We start from the raw sequence: 23472 nt of genomic DNA, 5'->3' as shown, positions 1-23472 counted from the left end.
GAAAATTCGCAATCGGAGATTATAGTACACCATGCCCTTGAACTTTTCATACCATTGTGTTATATTGTATATGCTGCCTGTAAAGTCACAGCATAAATAGATTTAGAGCCGTGCTTAAAAAATTACTCTTATAATTACCAAAGGTTCATAACACACAAAACAGCTGCTGGTTAAATTAGGGCATCGTATTATTAAAACATCCAGTTAGTAAAGGTTTATATGTATAATTATACTGTTAGTTTGCCAACCAAGCAAAAGCGGTATATAAGGGGAGGTAATTAGTGTCAATATTTTGGAGCTTGTATGCTCATTCTATTAGTGACCCGTGATAAACAAGTATACGATGTAGATGAATGAAAATAATTTGTGTTTAGTACAAAATTATATTTTTCCATGACAATTTTGATGCATAAATGCATTTAATTAAAACTTATCTTTTTACTTGAGACATCGATTGCCGATAATTGGGCGGGAATATAATGGGGAACGAATCAGCGATCCCTTATGTTGTTAATAAGATGCTCTTTCTAAAAACATTATATCATGGAAAATCACGACTGGCATCACACCACTACCATTATAATAAGATACTTCATAAGATAAAATAAAGTAAGACTCTCAGGCTGTTTGTGATCGAGTTAAGGTCGTTTATACCGCCAGTATTGGTTCGAATCTCGCCAACAAGATCAAGGTCGGTACCAAAACTCAGCAACTCTGCCGTGCCTTAAGTAATGCCCGAGTAAATCTGAGATTTTCTTTCATCAGTGTTTCATTATAACAGAGAAATATAACTTTACATGTATAGCTCTGTGACTATAACAATAAAGCTGGAAAAGTCACCATAAATCAAAGAATGATATATTGCGGAAATATTCGAAAGTATGCTAAAGAAAAACTAAATTTTAATGAAATTATTTTATTATCACAATAAACATAGCACAAAAACATACAATTACTATCAAAAACCAACAAATTAAGTACTACTAGAATATGCGGGTGTATAATTATTATATATAATATTAGTAAAAGAAAACCAGACAATTTAGAGAAAGTGTCTTTTTTACGAGTGAACAAAAACCCAATGAAAATCGAAAAAGATTTAGATCAAAGCAACATTTTGATTGTCGAAATATCTTCTGAAATATGATGTAAAGATAATAAATACAATTCTTGATATGCATACTGTTTTTTCATGGGAGATAATTAATATTGTACACATTATCTTTTTAATTAAATCTCTAGGAATAAGTAGTATTACACTGGTTATTTTATAGATTATATTGAATAAATTCAATGCATTTTCATATGAATAAAATATCTCTTTACTATTAATTGTAAAACGGTCAGAGAAATAAGAAAAAGCAGGATTTTTTACCATAAAAACAATACCTCATAAATTGCAATGATCATTAAAATGACATTTTATCAATTAGGAATATACATGTAATATATTTGAAGAATCATAATGAACACATTAAATTATAGCAGTTTTTTTTCTGAAAAACGTTCCCGAGTCAGTTGCCTATGTTTAGGACAATTATAACTACCACAATTGTAACTACCACAACTGTAACTACCACAATTGTAACTACCACAATTGTAACTATCACAATTGTAACTACCACAACTGTAACTACCACAACTGTAACTACCACAATTGTAACTACCACAACTGTAACTACCACAAGTGTAACTACCACAATTGTAACTACCACAATTGTAACTACCACAACTGTAACTACCACAAGTGTAACTACCACAATTGTAACTACCACAATTGTAACTACCACAATTGTAACTACCACAACTGTAACTACCACAAGTGTAACTACCACAACTGTAACTACCACAACTGTAACTACCCCAATTGTAACTACCACAATTGTAACTACCACAACTGTAACTACCACAAGTGTAACTACCACAACTGTAACTACCACAACTGTAACTACCCCAATTGTAACTACCACAATTGTAACTACCACAATTGTAACTACCACAATTGTAACTACCTTCTGGTAGTTCGGTAAGAAAAGAACGTTGAGAGGCAGTTTTTTTTTTAACAAAAAAATTAACATAATGCCAATATAAACATATTTGTAAACGAAAACTTATAAATAAGGTCAACATAAAAAGATTCAAAAAGTTTATCAAATTCTGAAAATATAATCAGTCTCTCCTCTATATTTTATTATTACTATGTGCATTCTTTTTTCTCGGAGAAGAAAAAACAAACAAACAAAAAAACCAACGTTCAAACAATTAAATAAACCAATACAATTTTATCAGAGTTAGGGAAACAAGAAAATACTAGGAGCGCTACCACAAATCTGGACATAATTTCTCTCAAGCTATTAATTATACCCCCGTGCACCCCATTAAGTTTTTAGGGAACTTTATTCACAATCTATACTATTTGAGCAAAGGAATACATAAATGCCCGTACATATGTAAATTAATTTGTTACCCTGATCGTATATAACAGTAAAATAAGTTGCTAACAACAATTCTTTGAAATAAATTACATGTATATCTTATAATAATACAACTTTTATTCGCGGTCCCTTCTTTCTCAAATATTAAAATATTATTTTTCAGTACAAAATGTATCTTGATCCGGCTCGGGTGGATTTTACTAGCCCAGGATCTAACGAAACGCGGCAGCTCCGAGTTTGACCCGCCTTTAATTATATACCTCATCGAATCTGTTAATTACATCAGCACGTATTTCTGAATCACACTAGCATACAATACGGATTTCCATGTGATATATTGCAGTAAATACAAAATATGAACAGGTATGTGATAGAACTGTTAACGTTATAATACAAATAAATTAATAGTAAAAACTGATCATTAAACTAGTAAATATTGGCAGTTTTAACAACACATTGAGTATCAAATAAATAAAACACAATAAAGTGTATGTACAAGATCGTAATACCGGAAGTGACATGATATGAAACAGTATATAGGTCCACATTTCGCTTGAATCTGAAGTATTTCAGTACATTGCAAAATGCAAAATTGATTTCTACGTTACTTTACATTTTTCAAAATTTTGAAAATAATTTAAGCCAGGTCCCACATACTAACATCAATTATTCTAAAACTAGAAAATAATCTGTCTGAAAGACATATAATGCGCGGAATATTTTAACCCTATTTGTTGTAAATGTACTTATATTTGAGCAAACACTATATCTAACAAAAGTTGAACACAAATTATGTATAAACTTCACAACATCGGAGAACTGTCCATTGTGTCTGTCTCTTTTACTACGTTACAATTTCCATTTTGAACACATCCATTTGGCACATCCGGTGTTGGCAGTGTCTCATCTGACGTCACATCCTGTTTGATCGTCTGCTTCGTGTCATTCAATGACTGACCCGCAGTTTCGGATGTGAGGCCGAAAGTGAACAAAAATTGTAACGAGAAGAAACCGGCGGCCACTGTAGGATATAACCACGAGATGTTTGTAGAAAGTACGGTTGCTCCAATAAATGCAGTTATAATGCCCGGAAACGCTATGACCATGTACATGGATGCCATGGCGATGCTACGGCTGTCTGTAGGATACAGCTCCGGTGTATAGGTGTTTAGTATTGAGTAAATCGGTACCATAAAGAAGTAAACTAATATAACAAAGACTGTCTTTACAATGGGAACTCCAATAAATGCAAACAAAAGTAGTCCTAGCGCTGTTGCAAATGAAAACAATCGTAAACAACGAATCCTTCCGAATTTTCTATGCTCTATAATTACCATTGTTAAACAAAGTCCAGGTATTTCACCAATGTATACGGCAAACATATTAAAATAAGGGTCAATTTCTATGGACATTAAATATTCGGGTAAGTACATCGTAACACCCCAAAATCCCATTGACTGGAAAAACCAAACGAGCATTGAAAAAGTTGTCCTTTTGCGCAGGTCCTTGGAAAATAGATCTTGTACTCTTCCGCGTTCAGCACTGGGAGGACAAACTATTTCTCCTAAAATTGGAAGGAATATGTTTAACATTGATTATAATACGCAATGAAAATTTTCGGTAAATAATCAAAACAGCTTTCATAAAGTCACTTTAACTTTGAAAGCGTTGCTGTTGACTAAAAATCCTAGATAAAAAATGACAATATAATAAATATACAAGTTTACACTTTTATCACATTTTGAAAGTATTTTTCACTTATTTTGACATTTTATACAAAGGAAAGCTAATGTCATCTATGTTCTGTATGTCATGGTGTAATTCGGTCAAACGCTTTGGATAGTCAGTCAACCATTTCCAGAACAACGAGAAGCCACTAGTTACCAGAAACCAAATGGTTAAAGTGTAAAAAGTATGACAGGTTTCTCATTAGACCATCGATTTTCTGGGCAAACAAAATGACGCTCCAATCGACAGTGTCACCTGGTGATTGGTCAAAAGGACTTTTCGTCCTTCAAGTCTCAGTGAACCATCAACAGTCAGATAGACCATAGACTCTGATTTAAAACCTGACTTAGAATAATACATTTATACTTGTAAAACAAAATCACCATTATTGCCTTCTGAAAGTTTTGTGTTGGGTTTCACGTCGCACAAACACTGTAAAGAACGGTAAAGCGACGTACCAGCTTTACTGGTGAAGGAAAGCTGAAGGTGCCTCTTTGCACCAACGGACACCTGAGTAGAACCACCGACGTTACATTAACCAGATGCATAATTTCCTCACACGAAAGAGTCCAAAGTCCCTGGTGGGATTCGTAACCACAGAGGTGAGGGGCTTTCTTGAGTAATGTTACATATAATGTGTATACATGTACTTGGAACTATACCTTGGGGTAAGCTGGTGTTACTTTGATTGGCAATTTTCTTCAGAACCTCATACCCTCGATCTGTTTGTCCACTTATATACAGATACCGCGGCGACTCGAAGCTGAACCAAAGCCTATAAGCTAAAATAACGCATGACGGCACGGCGCATGCGCCAATAAACCAGCGCCAACCGAACTTAGGCAAGATGATCCAAGCAAGTGCAGCAGACAAGAGTGTTCCGAATGCACCACATAATGTGATCACAACCATCGTGCATCCCCGGTTCTTCTTTGGTAAACATTCTGAAAAGATTATTGATAATATTTACCAAGAAGAGATGAGTGTACCAGCTATCATGCATGCAATTTTTACAACTGATACAGAAGTTTAATCTACACTGAAAAGAATTTGAACTAAACACAGTGTCTGGCTTGCCCGTAGTCCTGAGTGGGGTTTGGTGGGGGATGATGACCCCATCTCCCGAGGCTTTGACTAGTACGTGAACCCCCTCTGAGATCTGGATATCAATTTATGTTTTTTTTAATTAAAACTCGCGAAATATAAACTAGAGAAAATCAGCAAAAAATGACCCATGACCACCGTGGAAGGCTAGTAAAATGCCAACCCCTTCTGGAATTAATATGCGCTTTACCCCCGTTGCAATTGTGCGACCCCCTGGCACTGTTTAAAATATTCTTGACCCGGGCATGTTTGGTAAGATTACATGTGCAGCTGATATATAGCAACTCAATCATAGAATTCACTTTTCAACATCCAGAAATGTCATCATTTTTTCGCATTCATAGTCACGTTCCAACGTAACTTACTAATCATGTACAATATATACATTTGCGTGTAATTTCATAATTGGACAATAAACAAAAATGAGACTTTTATTCCCGATAGACAAATTCTGTAATAGTATAGACATCTCAAAAGCAAAATTAAATGGGTGTAAACTGCAGACTCGGTTTGAGGCGGGTCAAGAAATAACGAGATGTGCTAACAACGGCAAAAATAATGAAGAAAAGATAAATGGTCCCGAATCCAAGCTGTAGCATCCTTAATGATTGTGTTTCACAAACATATAACTTCAAAACATTATCAAGTGACTCCACTCAGGTCCAAAAGCCTAAAACAAATTTGAATTTCTTACACAGTTCAGCAGGGGGAATATATGCAAAAGATAAAAAGAAGTAAAACAAAGAAATAAACTGAAAATCGTATGTTTGTGCTATTTAGAGCCAGATTTGAGTAAAAAGCGTTGCAACGCTTTCCAATTATTGGTCATTTTCCACATTTTTTCCTGGAAAACGGAGCGAGCTAATGATCTGAGATTTCGCACAAAAGTTTATAGTTTAGACCTATATCAAATGAAACATTAATTTCGAAAATTATTTCCAGTGCAGTCATGCCCAAAAAACTCAGTGGAGTTCTTTTAATCATCAAGTTGGTTCAAAGTAGGATCCAAATGACATGTGACGCACAACTATAAATATGATCATCCTTTTCTCCGTAGCCTTAAAATCGACTCATGCCTAGTTTTAAAAGTTCATAGAACCTAAAGTACCAACATGCCAAATATCTAAGATAAAAATCTGATTAAAGTTTGACTGGCATTAACTATGTTACATTGGTCTTTATCTAGTAATCGACCTATTTTAAGCTGGTAAATGCATTTTATTAATTAACTGTGCATTTTTTCATCGGATGAAAATACATTTGACCGTCTTCATCTTAATTTAGTGCAACAGATATGTTGTTTTTTCCGCCTTATCTGTGACAATCAGTGCACTTGTCAACACTTGTGACAGCCATTACGTTCATGCTAAACTTGAATTTTAAACGATAACCTTTGACAATCTAATCCGCACTGTAAAGTTTAAACTAAGTTATCATAAACATGATTCAGTTCTAACATTTCTAGTTTGCCATCTGTTACATGTCAAACACTTTTCAAGAATGCATATGTAGCAAATTGTGCGCATTTTAACTAACTGAAGATTCTACATAAATGTCCTCGTCAAAGTGCTAAAAAATGACATGTCTTCCATTAATACTAATTAATTTACTTACATTACAAAGTAATGTGTATCTATCTTTACATGCTGATACATGAGTCAGGCAGTGATCCTTTAGGCTTGGGTGCTTGAATTAGGAATAACCCCTTCGACTTACGGGTGGTCTCCCCCCCCCCCCCGGAAAAAAGAAATCTGCATATTTAATGGTGGCTTCTGGTGCATTTTAGGTGCACATTTAAAGATATATGTGTTTACATTTTTTCAAGAAGATGTCAGTCTTAAAAACAAATTAAGGTTGTAAAATTCTAATCGTTTTCGGGGGGAAAAAAGAATTTCTACATTAGTAAATGGAGGCTTCTGGTGTATATATTCAGCAACTTACATTTATTTTTAGCCAGTTTTTTCCTGATATTTTACAATTTTAAATAGGGATCCACGGCTATGCGCAAGTGCAAATTAATATTTTGTTTAACAGTACATGTAATTACTGCGCTAGTGCAATTTAATATTTTGTTTAACATAACATGTAATTACATGTATATATAGCTTTGCTAAAAATAATTTGAAATCAGTCGATATGTTTGTAATATGATCCGGTAAAAACAACGACAAGAAATTATCTCTAACAAGCTTTAATGCTGGAGTGTCCTTGAAAGAAGCAAAGACGGAAGTATGAATAAGTAGATTTATCAATTTCAAGGATAATTTTCAACTTACATGTACATTGTATAACTTGTTACGACAGAGTATTGTTAAAAGCAAATACCTGGTCGCATAACATAATAATTTCGTTAAAAGACTCGGCCATGTAAATGTGACTTTAAAGAAATCAGGCTCTTTAAAATAGAAAGACCCTGAAGACCCTGAAGAAATATAGAAATATTTTATAACATTTTACAGACATTCTTGATACACGCTTGTAAAAGAATTTCATCACCACTCTTAAATTAATAATGCAAATCCCATATGAATACAATTAAATTTGTATTCTGAATAAAGATCAACCAACGTGATAGTTTAACATTATCTGTACTAAATCCAGATTAAAATCAAACTAATTCTATACATGTGCAGTACAGTATACATGATACATATGTATACAGGTAGGCCTGCATGCTTGAATTATAAGTTCAGATCGGTGCACACGTGAATAAAATTAGCATAACGTAATGCTAATTATTCATTAGCATATTCAGTCGAATACGTACCTAAAAGAAGAACAAAGTCTACGGTTTCTATCCCTGAAGTTCCTAAGGAAACAAATGCTCGTAAAATCACAAATAGCCAAAAGTATGGTGCAAAAGCGGACGCAATACCAAACACGGAGACGAATAACAATGCCACTAGCAACGGTTTCTGTCTACCAAATTTATCACTAAGAGATCCAAATGAAAAGCTACTTATTAAACTTATAATGCCTCCACAGAATGGCAACAAAGGAAATGTCATATCATTTAAATTCCACTCAGATTTCACCGGTTTACTTAGGAACACTATGGACATCATTTCCGTGCAAGCAGCAAAATAAGCTCCGCATGTCAAAATCATCATTTTTAAATGAAACTTTCCGAATTTTATTGATGATATAACTTCATCTAGGTGAATTTCTGCACGTGCAGATGTCAGTGGTACTTCTTCGTCCCTTTGTTTCATTCTTACACCAATTCAAAGTCTAAATGTGAAGTAACTTTCGCTAAATTTTGACCTTTCCATATACCCCTTTCCATGCCGCTTTGTTTACATGTTGAAGGTCAAGGCCGCGCACTCTTCAGTATGAAGATAGCAGTGCAAAACGAAAGTAGAAAATGTTATTTTTTTGTCATCTATTTAATTGTAAACATTTTGCCGTTTAGATTGAGAAATGATGTAGGTTGTTTACATTTTTGAAATACTGTTATTATGTTCAAGATTATCTCACGATCTATACTGTATTGTATAAAGTTTTTGTGTACTGTAGTTTAATATTTTACATTTTATTTGTGATGGCGTGATTGCATGGTCATATTATGAACTGACTTAAAGGGAAGGGCGCAAGTGGTATCACGCCATAAACAATGTGTGAAAGATCCGCTTTAGATAAAGCCATGCACCATTACATGCATTATTGTATTTGAATCTTTAAAGCACAATATTAACAAAATGATTACAAGTACCTAAAGAATACAGAGAAAAATATATTGGTTTCAAGCACATCAGTTATTTAGCACTGAAGTCTGAATGTTGCATTTTAACGTGCACATTGTTGAAAGTGCACATGAACTATGGGTGCAAAAGATTTTTAACACCAGTCGCCAGTGTACGTATAAACAATGAAGTTACAACAACAACAAATCAATATAACAATGACTTTCAAACAATTTTGAAAGTATACAGACCCGGTATACAATATCTATCTGATGTATTCCTACAGAATTTAATTAAATAATCATTTATCTGAAATCAATTTGCAGTTTTGAATATCTGATGTAGAGTAAAAAGATTCTTTATAAATGTCAAAAGTCAATTTATAATTGTCACAATTCACACAACTGATTGTCACTAATTATGCCACAACTCACATTATAAATGCCAAAAATCACATTATTTATGTCACAAGTCTATAACTGTCACAACTCACATGTTATAAATGTCACAGCTCACATATTATAAATGTCATAACTCACATATTATAAATGTCACAATTAACTAATATATAATATACATGTATTTCATAACTCACATACCATAAATGTCACAGCTCACATACTATAAATGTCAAAACTCACCTGTTATAAATGTAACACCTCACATATTATAAATGTCTCAACTATCATATTATAAAATGTCACAGCTCACATAGTTTAAATGTCACAGCTCATATGTTATAAATGTCACAACTCACATGTTATAAATGTCACAACTCACATATAATAAATGTTGCAACTCGCATGTTTTTAATGTCACAGCACATATATTATAAATGTCACAACTCACAAGTTTTAAATGTCACAACTCACATATAATAAATATCATAACTCACGTACCATAAATGTCACAGCTCACATAATATAAATGTCACAGCTCACATGTTATAAATGCTACATTTCACACATTATAAATACCATATCTCACAAGGCCTAAATGCTACATCTTGTACATTATAAATGCCAAAGGCCGAAATGCTAAATCTCACATATTATAAATGTCACAACTCACATATTATAAATTCCACTTCTCACATATTATAAGTGTCACTCCTCATATATTATAAATGTCATGAAAGTAATGATAAAACTAACATCTTAAAATATTGGTATTGTTATCTCAATATGTTGATGTCATAGTCTCAGAATACTGGTGCAACAACTCAATATATTGGTGTCATAGAACTCAGTTGAAACAGATTCTTAAATAAACAGAAAACAAACATGTCCAAAACAGATATTACATTGTGACAAAAATGGCATTTTCAATTGTTTTAATGTAAATTTAAATTATAAAGAAAGCTACAAGAATAATTATTAGACTTATGTAATCTGATTCTGTTTATTGCAGGTAATGCAGAAGTAGTGGATGTTCAGGCTGGTGAATAGTTTCCTTCCTAACACAATAAGGATGAAGCAAGTGCTTGTGTATAAAGGTTTGGGGATGTATGAGAAAGACACGGCCATTATAGAGAGGGTAATGAATGAACATGTGAACTGTGACCTCTACAAGGTGGACACTGTTTCACCAACAGAAATTATCAGAGGTAATTGGATAAAGATCATTTCATATTGAGTGGCCTTTAATACCTACCAGAATAAGTACAGAATGGGTTTTTTTCTAGAATGTCTGAAATTATATTTATACATGTAGATTATATCAAGTATCAAAATCAAGTTATGAATATAATTATTTTCTTAACCCTTACAATGCTAAATATCTTTAATGGACGTGACTCCTTCTTTTAATCTGAGCAAAACTGTTTATCATTGTTTGGAGAAACTGTCCTGTCTCAATTTTCATGGTCTACACTGTTCACTTTTCAGTTAGTATTTATTATGAAATTTTCACTAAGAATGGTGAATGGTTAAGTCCAGATTGAAAAATGGACAAATAATTTAGATACCCAGCTGAGTAAAGGTATTTATCTTTTATCAATTTTCTAGGTAGACTATCAGAAGGAACAGCTTTGTTAGCAATAGGAGGGGGATATGACCTTGGCTTGATTGAGGCTTTAGGTGTAGAGGGTATGGCTAATATTAAAGAGTATGTGAGCGCTGGAGGAAGTTATCTTGGTATTTGTGCCGGGGCATACTTTGCTTGTGACAGTATAGAGTTTGACCGAGGTGGACCACTAGAGGTTGTTGGAGAACGCTCGCTTAAATTCTGTTCAGGTATATGGTGATTTTGCTTTAGTTTTTAAGTTACGCTTTATGAAAGAAAAAAATCTAGATATGCTGAAATTAATTCACAGAAACACCGTAAATACAGACTGCTCTGCTAGTGTCAATGATCACTTATACATTTATCATTAGTTCTATACAATATAGGGCTATCTTGCACATTTTTTAGCATTTTGATATTAAAATACTTCTGAATAGCAAAGAATACTTCCAAAGTCCAAGAAGGTTAATCAAGGTCATAATAAAATTATGGACACTAACTGGCTTGTTGGAAGATGACTCATGGATTTCCATTTGTGCATGCAACATGAGTAATTATAATGCAAGAGTAAAACTACACTTAACGAAACTTATAAGTACTCCGATTTCAAACTTGCAGGAAAACTCCGGTTTTCAAAATACATGTATTTGATTTTTTTACAATGGTGATCTCAGTTACTGATTTTCTGTTAAGTTTGAGTTATTGTAAAATGCATTTACTATTATAAAATGATGATACAATGATTAAATTTTAAACAGTACTGACTTAGACTAGTTATAGTTATTCTAACACAATATAATAAAAAAAATTGTCGGAGTACTTATAAGTTTCGTTAAGTATATGTGCATCGATAGTCTGTTAAATAACTAGAGTTTTCCTCCACAAGAGATATGTATATTAAGGGTGGCAACATAGTCAACATATTTGGATGTTGCGGACAGGGTTGTAAAGCTGTTGGAAAATGTTAACCTTGTAATCAGCTGAAAGTTATGGGACATTATGATGCTAATATTGAATTTATCTTCAGAAATTAAATGGCTTAGGGCTAGTTATAAATTGAGTCAAGTTGGCCATTTTAAGAAGTTATCAATGGTTGAAATGAATTAATGTCCCCAAAAGATAAAACTTTTGGCTTATCATTCATGTCATTATGACATGCATATACTACATCATATATTCCATAATGTCCCAGACGTCTGGGACTGTCCCGGAAATCTAGCGACTGTCCCGCATGCGTCCCGGATCTTGATTTATGTCCCGGTAGTCTACATGCATATCAATAATTTACATTTGTATATTTTTTCAGGGGTTGGTATTGGACCTTTATTCAAGCCCTATGATTATAAAAGTAGGAAAGGTGCGTCTGCAGTAAATATTGATTTTTTATTGGACAAAACTGTAAAGTCTAATGGATTATTTAAAGGTCAAAAAGATCAAATAGAATCTCAAAATGCACAAAAGGAATCTCAAATCTCTGTAAATGGCATGGAATCTGGAAAAAAGACCTCGAAGGAATCTCAATTTAGGGAATCTCTGGTTTCTAATACCATGTCTTCATCTTTGAACACAAAAGTTTACTTTAATGGTGGCTGCTATTTCAAAATGGATGAAGAAAGAAGTTCAGATGAAACCACAGTTTTGTCTAGGTATTTAGACTTGCCGGACTCTTCTGCTGCCATTGTTTGGTGTCAGGTTCAAGCTGGTATTGCTGTACTCAGTGGAGCACACTTGGAGTATGATTCTGAAGACATAGATGATGGGGATGAAGATGTTTTAGATATTATACCCGTCCTCCGAGAAACTTCAAAGGACAGACGATCAGTGATAAAGTCTTTATTACAGCAACTAAATATTACTGTTAAGTAATTTAATCACTTGTAGAACAATACAATCAGTTTATAACAGTGACCATCTTGGTTGAACGAAGGTTTAAAGTTATTTATAAAAGAAAGACCTTGTAATATAATAGCAATGTATATTCTGAAAAAATGGTGGGAATAACTCTTATATAATGCTTTTTTGATGATAAAAATTAAATACACTCATATGAACATCTTGAAACCAACATGTCTTGAAACATCAAAATATGAAAAATTTTAAATGTGTTCAAACCATTTGAATTTATGTCAAATGCTTTGCATTTATTTGCTAGTCTTAGAATTTGTAAATCTCTTACTGCTTTTGCAGTGTACAGTGTATATGCCCAGTAGACAAAACTAAATCTTCATAACATGTTGCATTTTACCTGATTGATTATGCATTAAAATTATTTAAGCAGACATTTAGTTAAGCCAATACAAGTTTTTAGTAGTGATAATGCTTAGATTTTGAAAGTTTGATTTTTAAGTTAAAGATTTATGACAAAGCTTACAAGATATGTTAAGAAGATCTATATATTAAGAAAGCAGCATTGACTTAATTCAAAGTTAAGTGTTACAGTAATGTCATTAACCCCTTTCAAATGTGATGACCATCTGCCACTAATATGAAGCCAGGCCAAAATGCAGTCTGTCCAGGCTTTATACTTAATTGGAAGTTCAATTTCTGTATTTTAATAATGAAATTCCTTAAAATTCAAATGGATTTTACAACTTAGCAGGTCAAATCCATTATACAAGAATCTATCTCATAAAATCGCAGTGTGATTTCATTTTTATTACCGTAAATAAAGCCATTTACGGTAATAAAAATGAAATCACACTAGTGTAACAACACTTAGAAGTGACATCATTTGCAAATTACATGTAATTACAAACACACTGTTAAATTTTGCTAATGTTAGCATTACACTATAGGGGTGTCAATGAAAAAATGGCTCTTTTTAACAGTTTACCATTCTTATTTTATATATATGTGATAAATAGAATATTATATTTGTGTGAGATTCAATATATTAAATTTATTGAACTTGTTGAATAAAAAGAATAAAACAATATTATGCTCGCAAGAGGCTCACTTGATATGATTTTATTCAACTTGTTCAATAAATTAAGTATTAAAGCTACACTCATTAAATATCCTCTATTAAGCATATTAATGGTTATTAGGTTTTTATATTACAAGTGTTCCTGGAGTCTTTATAGATTCAGATGTGTTCTATCTTTTGTACAGCAAAATCATTATCATTTGTAACACACTAAATTTCATGATTTTCATGAATTTAAATCCACAAATTTAAGATCCAATGAAAATTTTATTGTGTCTGCTGTGCTTTGAGATTATTAATATTTAATTAAGAACCCACAAAATTTTTGATAAAACCATGAAATTTAATGCCCACAAAATTAATGAAGTTAAAAGTATCTGCCAACTTCTCTACACAAACATTGAACGATAATTGGCATGGCATTATTTTCAGCAAAATTGTCCTGGACAACTGTAATTTATGTAAGACAACTCTTTTTGTGTCGCCTCTACGGAGTAGTGGCGACATATAGGGATCACTTCTCTGTCCGTCTGTCTGTCCGTCTGTCTGTCCGTCCGTCACAAAACTTGTCCGGACTATTCCTTATAAACTACTGGTGCAATTTCATCCAAACTTTACAGGAATGATCAGTACCAAGTCTAGTTGTGCATATTGTCAGCATTTTCCGGTTCAATGATTTTTGTCAGAGTTATGGCCCTTTAATAATTTTTATTTTTAAAGTTTGTCCGGACTACTTCTCTTATACCACTAATGCAATTTCAATGAAACTTTACAGGATTGATCTGTAGCTCAAGTCCTTGCGCATATTGAACGGGTTTTCAGGTTCAATGTTTTTTTGCAGAGTTATGGCCCTTTGATAAAAAGGTGTTTTTTTCTGCGTGTTGCCAGATACACAAAAGCTTGTCCGGACTACTCCTCATAAAGTACCTGTGCAATTTTATCCAAACTTTACAGGAATGATCAGTACCAAGTCTAGTTGTGCATATTGTCAGCATTTTCCGGTTCAATGATTTTTGTCAGAGTTATGGCCCTTTAATAATTTTTATTTTTAAAGTTTGTCGAGACTACTTCTCTTATACCACTAATGCAATTTCAATGAAACTTTACAGGATTGATCTGTAGCTCAAGTCCTTGCGCATTTTGCAGGGGTTTTCAGGTTGAATGATTTTTGGCCGAGTTATGGCCCTTTGATAAAAAGGTGTTTTTTTCTGTGTGTTGCCAGATACACAAAAGCTTGTCTGAACTACTCCTCATGAAGTACCTGTGCAATTTTATCCAAACTTTACAGGAATGATCAGTACCAAGTCTAGTTATGCACTGTCCATCTGTCTGTTCGTCTGTCACAAAACTTGTCCCAACATGAAATTGGCCATCATGAGGCGACACATGTGATCACTGATCGCTCTTGTTTTTTGTAGATTTTGTCTTTTCCATTTAAGTATATATTCTTAAAGTTGCTTTTGCTTTTATTTATTTATCTTTTTTTAAGTGCTTTTGCTGTTGTTTTTATACACAATAAAGTTAATTTAAATAACTTCTTGTCCCTCATATTTTTTCGTCATGACTGCAATATAATTATTGTTGTTCACTTTTCAGTACAAACAACTTCAGATTTGTTTTTCAATGAATTATTTCCCTTTTAAAACTGCGATTCTTTTAGGGGCCTTTGCAGCTGAGTGGTTACAGTCACTAACCTCTTGCCTGGGATTTAAAATCCTGCCAGGGACTTTGGATTCTTTCATGTGAGGTAGCTATCCAGCAAGCCAATGGAAGGTTTGTGGTTCTATTCAGTTGCCCGTTTAAGCCTGAATGCATGAAGGGGCACCCAAAGTCTCCTTCCACCAGACTAGTAGGAAAATTGCCATATGACCTTAATAATGTCAGAGTAACTTACAACCCAACAAATGACAGCAAAAAAAACCCTGAAAGACTTGATACTGGCAATACTTTAAAGCACTGAGAATAGCAAAATCCTGCTGTTCTTGCAAGTCTTATATTTATAATACTGGAAGTATGTGAATTTATTGTCTCCTGACCTGCCTGCATGATGTTTGTGGTGTTGGTAGTTTTTCACTCGGGATCATGGCAGTAAGTCACACTGAATTAACTAGAGCAGTTCAACCATCACAATGTTCCTGGGCAGGCTGTCAAGCAGTTTCCCAATACAAGTTGCCTAAAATTTCGCTAGGAACTGATTACTTCTGTACATGCCAGTGCAGAGATGCTGTGCGAATGACAGTAGAAAGGATTTCATGATCAATCACAACGAAAGTAATCTGCACCATATGTGTCAAACCCAGGTCGCCCAAGTCAGAGTCCAACGCTCTATCTATTGAGCTAACCTGACGGCTCTGTATGCGCGATGAACATTCTTCTACTAAAAATTCTAACACTTCAGTCCAGTTTATTCACAAAATAAAACTAAACTAAGCTGTGATCCATATCATAAGCTTTAGAAATCCATAAGAAAAAAAATATAAATTTTCCTTCAGTTTATTATCAATTGCCAGGACACATTACAATTTTTTGTTTTCAGAAACATTAATAACTTACTTATATCACAGAGTAACATATAAATAAATACGTTAACAATACACATAAATAATGATATCATACAAACAAACGCAATCAAGTTTTAATACAATCTTGGGATGATTAAAAAGAGCACTTGTTAATAATAACTTAAACTAAGTGTAAGGGAAACATCTAATGTAACAAAGAGGAAGTTTACAAAAGATGATTTTAAAAGGGACTGATTTCACGTCATATACAAAATTACTAATAATATTTTATTGTAAGTACAGTACAACCACAGTACCAACATCCGTCATGAGACCAAGACTTTGGATGTTGATGAGAGGTGTTGTTGTAGAGAAGTTTAATGTATTGCAAAGTCTTCCTTCAGAAAGAAATGATATTGTAGAGAGGTAAATGCTGTACAGAGGTTATTGTTGTACAGAGGGTCGCTCTGCAGAGGTTTTGGTGTATGATATTTCCTCTTTCGAAAACCTTTCAAATTTTACTTGACAACAATAACCATTTTTTTCTCTCTAATTATTTAGATACTGATATTTTACTCCAGTCCGACATTTAGCCCCCAATTTTTCTCCTGTTCTCTCTATTTAGATACTGATATTTCACACAAGTCTGACTTAAACACACTTTTATACGGTAAAAGTATTTCAATATATATATATATATGTATGAATCACTATCTCTGTCAGTACAGTATAAAATTGTTTATCATTTTATTATTTCATGATATGGACGGAATGTAAAATGTCACGTCTGTATAAATATACGTAAACAGTTTTGTTGATATGTCACAAAATATCACTCAGCTTCCTCCAGTTTTTATGATCTTGAAAAGTGCATTTACGTTGTTGCTTTTAATGGCAGCTCGACACGCGTTCACAACTTGAGTCTTAAACTTCCCGACTGAAATTGAACAAAAATAAAAATTTGTAATATATTTGTTTACTCTGGGCAATTTTCTAGTAAATTACATTTTTTTTTTGGTTTTCTAAATATATGTATATCAAAATTAGTTATTTTCTTAATTTTTAACATATTTATTTAAATTGTTAAGTAAGTTCTTGCAACTAACCAGAACAGCTATCTTATGAGGAAATAGGGTAGGTCTTGAACAAGGTCTCTGGGTTTAGAGGCTGGAGGCAGATATACCTTTACCAGAAGGCCAACACTATCCTTTTATTATTTTCTTTGGTTATGCACAGACAAGCACCTGAGTGGTATCTCTTATTCCAAAAGATTTCTTATATAACTAAACATTAAATAATTTTACATCTCAGATTAGGATTTTAACCAACATAAGTGACTGACAAGTAAGATAATGTAACCCCCCACACCCACCTTCATCTATGATTTTGGCGTCAGTACCTTTTTTTTTTGGTTGGGTTTCATGTCGCACCAACACTGTAAAACCCAGCTGTAGTGGTGAAGGAATGCCCCTCCATGCATTAATTCAGACACAAACAAGTAAAACCACCGATGTCCTTAAGCTGCCTGGACAGCTTCCTCACATGAAATAATCAAAGTCCCTGACAAGATTCGAACCTACAGCGGTGAGGGGCAAGTGGTTTGAAGTCGATAGCCTTAACCACTTGGCCATGGAAGCCCCCTGCATCAGTACCTATGACTATTTGAATACCAGTGGTGATCATAACACACATGCCAGGTCTGCTCACACTTACATGCTGTCAGACCAGGACCTATACTGATGCTGCTTTATTTTAAACATTTACAAATCTGAACTCTGTTTATTTATATCAAAAACTGAAAAGTTCATCATATTCAAATTTACGCAATTAACAAGAACTGTCAGAAGACAGTAACGCTCGACTATTCGAAAAGTTGTCACAAGGGTGTTTCATTCATAAAATTGTCCGCAAAGGTACAAACCCTTCAGTTGTTATGGAGATACCAACTTACAAGCAAAAATTTACCTAGAATTTCTAAGTCGAAAAAGGGGAATAATTATGCAAAAAAGCAATCAGAGTTATGGAACTTGTGCCAATCATCTTAGATAATCACAGACAACAAGTGTGTGAAGTTTCAATCCATTCCCTTAAGTAGTTATGGAGATACCAGCTTACACGCAAAAACTTAACCAAGAATTTCTAAGTCAAAAAAGGGGCATAATTATGCAAAAAAGTGAATCAGCGTTATGGGACTTGTGCCAATCATCTTAGATAGTCACAGAGAACAAGTGTGTGAAGTTTCAATCCATTCCCTTCAGTAGTTATGGAGATACTAGCTTACAGGCAAAAACTTAACCAAGAATTTCTAAGTCGAAAAAGGGGAATAATTATGCAAAAAAGCAAATCAGAGTTATGGGACTTGTGCCAATCATCTTAGATAGTCACAGAGAACAAGTGTGTGAAGTTTCAATCCATTCCCTTCAGTAGTTATGGAGATACCAGCTTACACGCAAAAACTTAACCAAGAATTTCTAAGTCGAAAAAGGGGCATTATTATGTAAAAAAGCAAATCAGAGTTATGGGACTTGTGCCAATCATCTTAGATAATCACAGAGAACAAGTGTGTGAAGTTTCAATCCATTCCCTTCAGTAGTTATGGAGATACCAGCTTACATGCAAAAACTTAACCACAGGGACCCCTACGCTGACAAATGGGTGACTGCATTAGCTCGATTATTCTGCGAAAAGTCGAGCTAAAAATGAATTCAATTTACAAATACATGTAATAATAAATTGCCCCCAAAAATTAGAATCAATAAATGTGTCTTTATTCCAGATAGTTACCTCTCATTCTGCCAGCTTTTTGTATGATCAGGTTAACTTGTTTAAGTGCGGCCAGTAACTCTTGATGATTACCACATCTTATCTTGTATCCATTAATCAGGTCACGATTCATGTTGTATAACTCTGTATAGCCTTTCTTCATGTTACCCCTGTTTATATGGGTAAAATAAAAATTGAGCCGCGCCACGACTAAACCAACATAATTGGTTTGCGACCAGCATGGATCCAGACCAGCCTGTGCATCTGCACAGTCTGATCAGGATCCATGCTGTTCGCTTACCAACCCTATTACAAGTAGCGAAACTGATAGCGAACAACATGGACCCTGATCAGACTGCGCAAACGCACTAAGTTGGTTTTGTCCTGGCGCGGCTCAAATGTTACAATATTTCAAAACACTCAACCATATGACAAACATTTTGTATTAGATCTACTTTGACATATAAAACTAGTCGGCATCAACATGTTAAATGACATTTCTAAGTATATGAAAAATGCAAAGACAGATGTAAACAAAATGTTGACATTATCTACAGTTTGTATTTTCTGATACCAATTTATGAACTTATCTACTATCAGTGCTTTAACATAACAAAACATGTCATAGATTGCAAGTTTAAGCTATGGATTTAAGCTATTTTCATTGGTTTGTTCATCAAGGAAGTAAGGATGGTAACTTTGTTCTGACCCTTGAAAATATGAACCCATGGTCAGTCAAACCCTTATATCCCAGTCCTAACTCATTAACAATGGTAGGTTAAGCCCATTAACCCGATGGTCAGAAAAACCCAAAAATTATTGGTCAATTAAACCCATTAACACATGGTCAGTCAAACACATTACCCCATGGTTAGTCAGACCTAATAAGTCATAGTAAGTCAACCCATTAACCAATAGTCAATAATAACAAATTTTTTATGGTCAGTCAAACCCATTAAATATTGGAGAGTTAAAGTCAATAACCCATGGTCAGTCAAACCCATTAACTCATGGACAGTTTAAACCTTTAAATTATGGCCTGTCACACCCATGAATCTTTGGTCAGTTAATCCCATCTGGACGTCGCAACATAATATTCCAAACTGTAAAAGAGAAAGCTATCATCTAGTAAATTACTTACATATCTCCCATAAGTCTGGCGTCTTCGGCACGTACAACAAGACTACGTATCAAATTAGAATGATCAGCCATCTCTGCCGTCAATTTCTGTCTTACTGCATGGTACTCATCTACCTTTATACAAGAATAGAAGACAAGTCAGTTCACACAAACGTGACAAACAAATGTTTCCAGTTTCCTTCCCCAAAAAAGATTTTTCTATAAAGATGGTAGTTAGCTTTATCAAATGTAGATGGTTTTTGTTAAAAATATATGCTCTTGGATGTACAATTAAGTTGTACAAGTATTTTTATGTGCACTCAAGAATAATCCATGCATGATTATGTTTCATGACTGAGGATATTAAACAAAGTTTAGATTTTGTTCAACTTTCATAAATGTGAAATGTTTAATTATCTTTCTTATACTCATTTAAAAGAAAGCCATTGCCTCTAGCTGACCATGTACATAACTAGAAGTACATATATACCTTAACAAGAACTTCTCTAAGTCTCTCCATTTCATCAGGGTAGTCTATGGTTGTATGTAGATCTTCTAGGTTGAGGAAGTTGGCCACAGCTTGTACAACATCACCTGCCAGATCCATGTCATCTGTCTTCAATGTCACCTGATAATAACATGTTAATTATACATGTAAGGGTATGATAATTATTAACATGAATTTATATAAATTTTAGGAAAATTAGAGGTTTAATAGGAGCTGCAACACATCAGAAACAAGAGTAAGCAGTGATCACATATGTCACCTGAAGACAGCAAATTAAGCAGTATTATTGAGGGGTAATGAACCAATATGTTCTCTATATGCCACGCTACTTATAGCATGTCAAATATATCATGTAGCAAGCGACACAAAAACTATACACAGGCCAAAACACCTTTTTTATTCAAAGGCTATAACTCTGTAGCAGGTAATACAGAAATATAGCACCGTGAAGGATTTGAACTCCCAAACTCTGGCTTTAAACGCAATTGTAGACAATACTTTAGACCACAAAGCCATAAAATTTATTCGTCAAGGTTCTATTATAGCAAATAATGCAAGTGCGCTCAAGTGTACCAGTGATTATATTGTTGCCATTAGTTACACTTATGGACAACTGCAATAAAAAAAGACTTTGATGCTATAGCTTTTGGAAGGTTAACCTTCAATGTCAAGGTCAATGAAATCACACTTACAGTTCCGGATGTGTCCATTTTAAAATGGAAGGGTCCAGTGGCTCGTAAAGATAAGAAAGCAAAGTTGATACTTCCATCAGCGTCCACCTGTACATCATCTTGTAGAAGAAAATTCTGATTTATCCACATAACAATCTGAAATTAATACAAAATTATACAACAATATTTTATGAACAAACACTAGCATGCAGATGTTTTTCCCTTACACAGGTTTTCTGTTTCCCTTCTTTGATACAGTTTTGGTCCCAGGACTGCCATTTTTACAACAGTAGTGCATACCAAGGACCCTCAAAACTCACCAACCATTTTAGAATTTCCATTCCTTTGTGGTAATTTTGTACCTTTTGTATAAATAAAATTTTGATTTGCTGTATTATTAAGGCACCTTTTCTCTTCAATATATACCCAGTTTACAGGCTCTAAAGTTTTACCTCTAAAATGGCTGTCCTTGAAATAGAAGCCTACAACAGAAATGTATAAAAATTTAAGATTGTTTTCAGTTGCTGAATTGGGGACCCCTAAAAACTTCATCAGACTCCAAGAATCTCAAACATGAGGGGCCCATTCTTAATACAAAAAAGATACTTAATTAAATGTATGTACTGTTAATGTTAAGTTACTGGTTTTTGTTATTGTTTTTTTTATACCTGATAGACGATTATACAAACAATTGACAATTTTCTTTCACTACTTCATGTATTAACCAAACCATAAGCCTTGTACAGTCTGGCCAAGCAAAATATTTTTAGGCATTTTGACTAGCAAATTCATCTGGACCCAGCAAATCCACTTTGGAATAACATAATCCATTTGTGCTTTAAAAATCCACTTACTCTAAGGCCTAGCAAAATCAACTTGGACCTAGTATAATCAACTTGGGCTAAGCAAGATTTGTTTAGGCCTAACATAATCCATTTCTGCCTAACAAATCCACTTAGGCCTAGCAAAATCCAATTTAGCCTGATACAATCCATTTCTGTGCTGAAGAATCCATTGAAGCCTTGCAAAATTCATTCAGCTTAATAGAATCCACTTGGGCATAACAAATTCTCCTGGACCAAGTAGAATCCATTAAAATCCAATACTTGTTCCTGAATGTAGTAACAGTGCTTGCCTATTTGTTGCAATAATTGACTTACTCTTTGTACACGTTCATTAACTTGGAAGGTACAGGTGCCCTTGGCTTCTTGCTGATCTTCACCACATAACACGTACATAGAAAACCTCGGTAACTGTCTCGTTAACTCAAACACATGATACTGAGAACTGAAAAATAAATAGATCAGACTGGATATACTGTTTTACTACCATATTATGGGAAGTGGTCAATGTCTGTCCAATAAGAAATCTTTTAAATGTCCATTATGCTTCAGAAATGCTTTCATTTTTATTGTCCAAAAACTTTTTATGTCTGGTATTTTGTTACACTTTCCAAAAGAATACTCATTTGCGACATATATTTACATATATCTTTTTACTTGCTTTGTTCTGCTGGCAATGGGGATAATCATAGTGAATGAATAGTTAGGATGGAAGTCAGAATACTACTTTGTTTACATTTTGCTATCTTTACAACACCTTACTGCACATTCCATGCAACTTTCTTCACTTGTTAAACATCTAATATGCTCTAAATCCATTTTTAAAACATGTCATTTCTAAAGAATTTTAGCAAATATGAATTTCTGAGGCATAATGAGCCTTTAAAAAAGCTAGAAAAGGAAAAAATCATTCCAGAGAAATGAAAACAAAAAAATTTTGTATAGATCTGATCCAAGTCTGTTCATAACCAATATAACAATCAAACATATCTTACACCCTCTAGCATTGACTTCAGCGGTATTTAACCTTCAACATTAAACATATTAATGGAATCAATCACCCAAATCACACTTAATCCTTGTTGGTTTTTACTCAAAAGTGAGGGGTAACATGCATTTTCTTTATAATCAAAATGTAAGTGGTAAAATTAATGAAAAGCATTTTGCTTTGTATCACATTAAACAAGA

General features: G+C 33.7%; 3 protein-coding genes across 4 annotated transcripts; 1 reads left to right on the top strand and 2 right to left on the bottom strand.

Moving 5' to 3' along the window:
* Positions 1 to 919: 919 nt before the first annotated feature.
* LOC132724148 (synaptic vesicle 2-related protein-like) lies at positions 920 to 8640 on the bottom strand. Its single transcript, XM_060708970.1, has 3 exons — positions 8035 to 8640; positions 4826 to 5107; positions 920 to 3999 (listed from the first exon to the last, which is right to left on the bottom strand). The coding sequence occupies exons 1-3, from the start codon at positions 8477 to 8479 to the stop codon at positions 3239 to 3241; spliced, it is 1488 nt and encodes a 495-aa protein (XP_060564953.1). The 5' UTR covers positions 8480 to 8640; the 3' UTR covers positions 920 to 3238.
* Positions 8582 to 13588, top strand: LOC132724149 (uncharacterized protein TC_0305-like). 2 transcript variants are annotated; one of them, XM_060708971.1, is made up of 4 exons: positions 8582 to 8692; positions 10361 to 10556; positions 10957 to 11184; positions 12261 to 13587. In XM_060708971.1, exons 2-4 carry the CDS (start codon positions 10379 to 10381, stop codon positions 12818 to 12820), a joined length of 966 nt encoding a protein of 321 aa, XP_060564954.1. In that variant the 5' UTR covers positions 8582 to 8692; positions 10361 to 10378; the 3' UTR covers positions 12821 to 13587. The 2 variants fall into 2 exon arrangements, with proteins under 2 accessions (XP_060564954.1, XP_060564955.1); XM_060708972.1 differs by having other exon boundaries at positions 8598 to 8624; positions 12261 to 13588.
* Positions 13589 to 16359: 2771 nt separating this feature from the next.
* LOC132724168 (Bardet-Biedl syndrome 2 protein homolog) lies at positions 16360 to 22790 on the bottom strand. Its single transcript, XM_060708988.1, has 6 exons — positions 22603 to 22790; positions 21464 to 21598; positions 20754 to 20891; positions 20286 to 20398; positions 19166 to 19314; positions 16360 to 17318 (listed from the first exon to the last, which is right to left on the bottom strand). The coding sequence occupies exons 1-6, from the start codon at positions 22678 to 22680 to the stop codon at positions 17218 to 17220; spliced, it is 714 nt and encodes a 237-aa protein (XP_060564971.1). The 5' UTR covers positions 22681 to 22790; the 3' UTR covers positions 16360 to 17217.
* Between the last annotated feature and the right edge of the window lie 682 nt (positions 22791 to 23472).

The sequence above is a fragment of the Ruditapes philippinarum genome, unplaced genomic scaffold (assembly GCF_026571515.1).
Source record: "Ruditapes philippinarum isolate M1 unplaced genomic scaffold, ASM2657151v2 ctg90_1_1_1_1, whole genome shotgun sequence".
NCBI lineage: Eukaryota > Metazoa > Mollusca > Bivalvia > Venerida > Veneridae > Ruditapes > Ruditapes philippinarum.
Note: the sequence above shows the minus strand (reverse complement) of the source record. Positions and strands in the feature narration are given on the sequence as shown.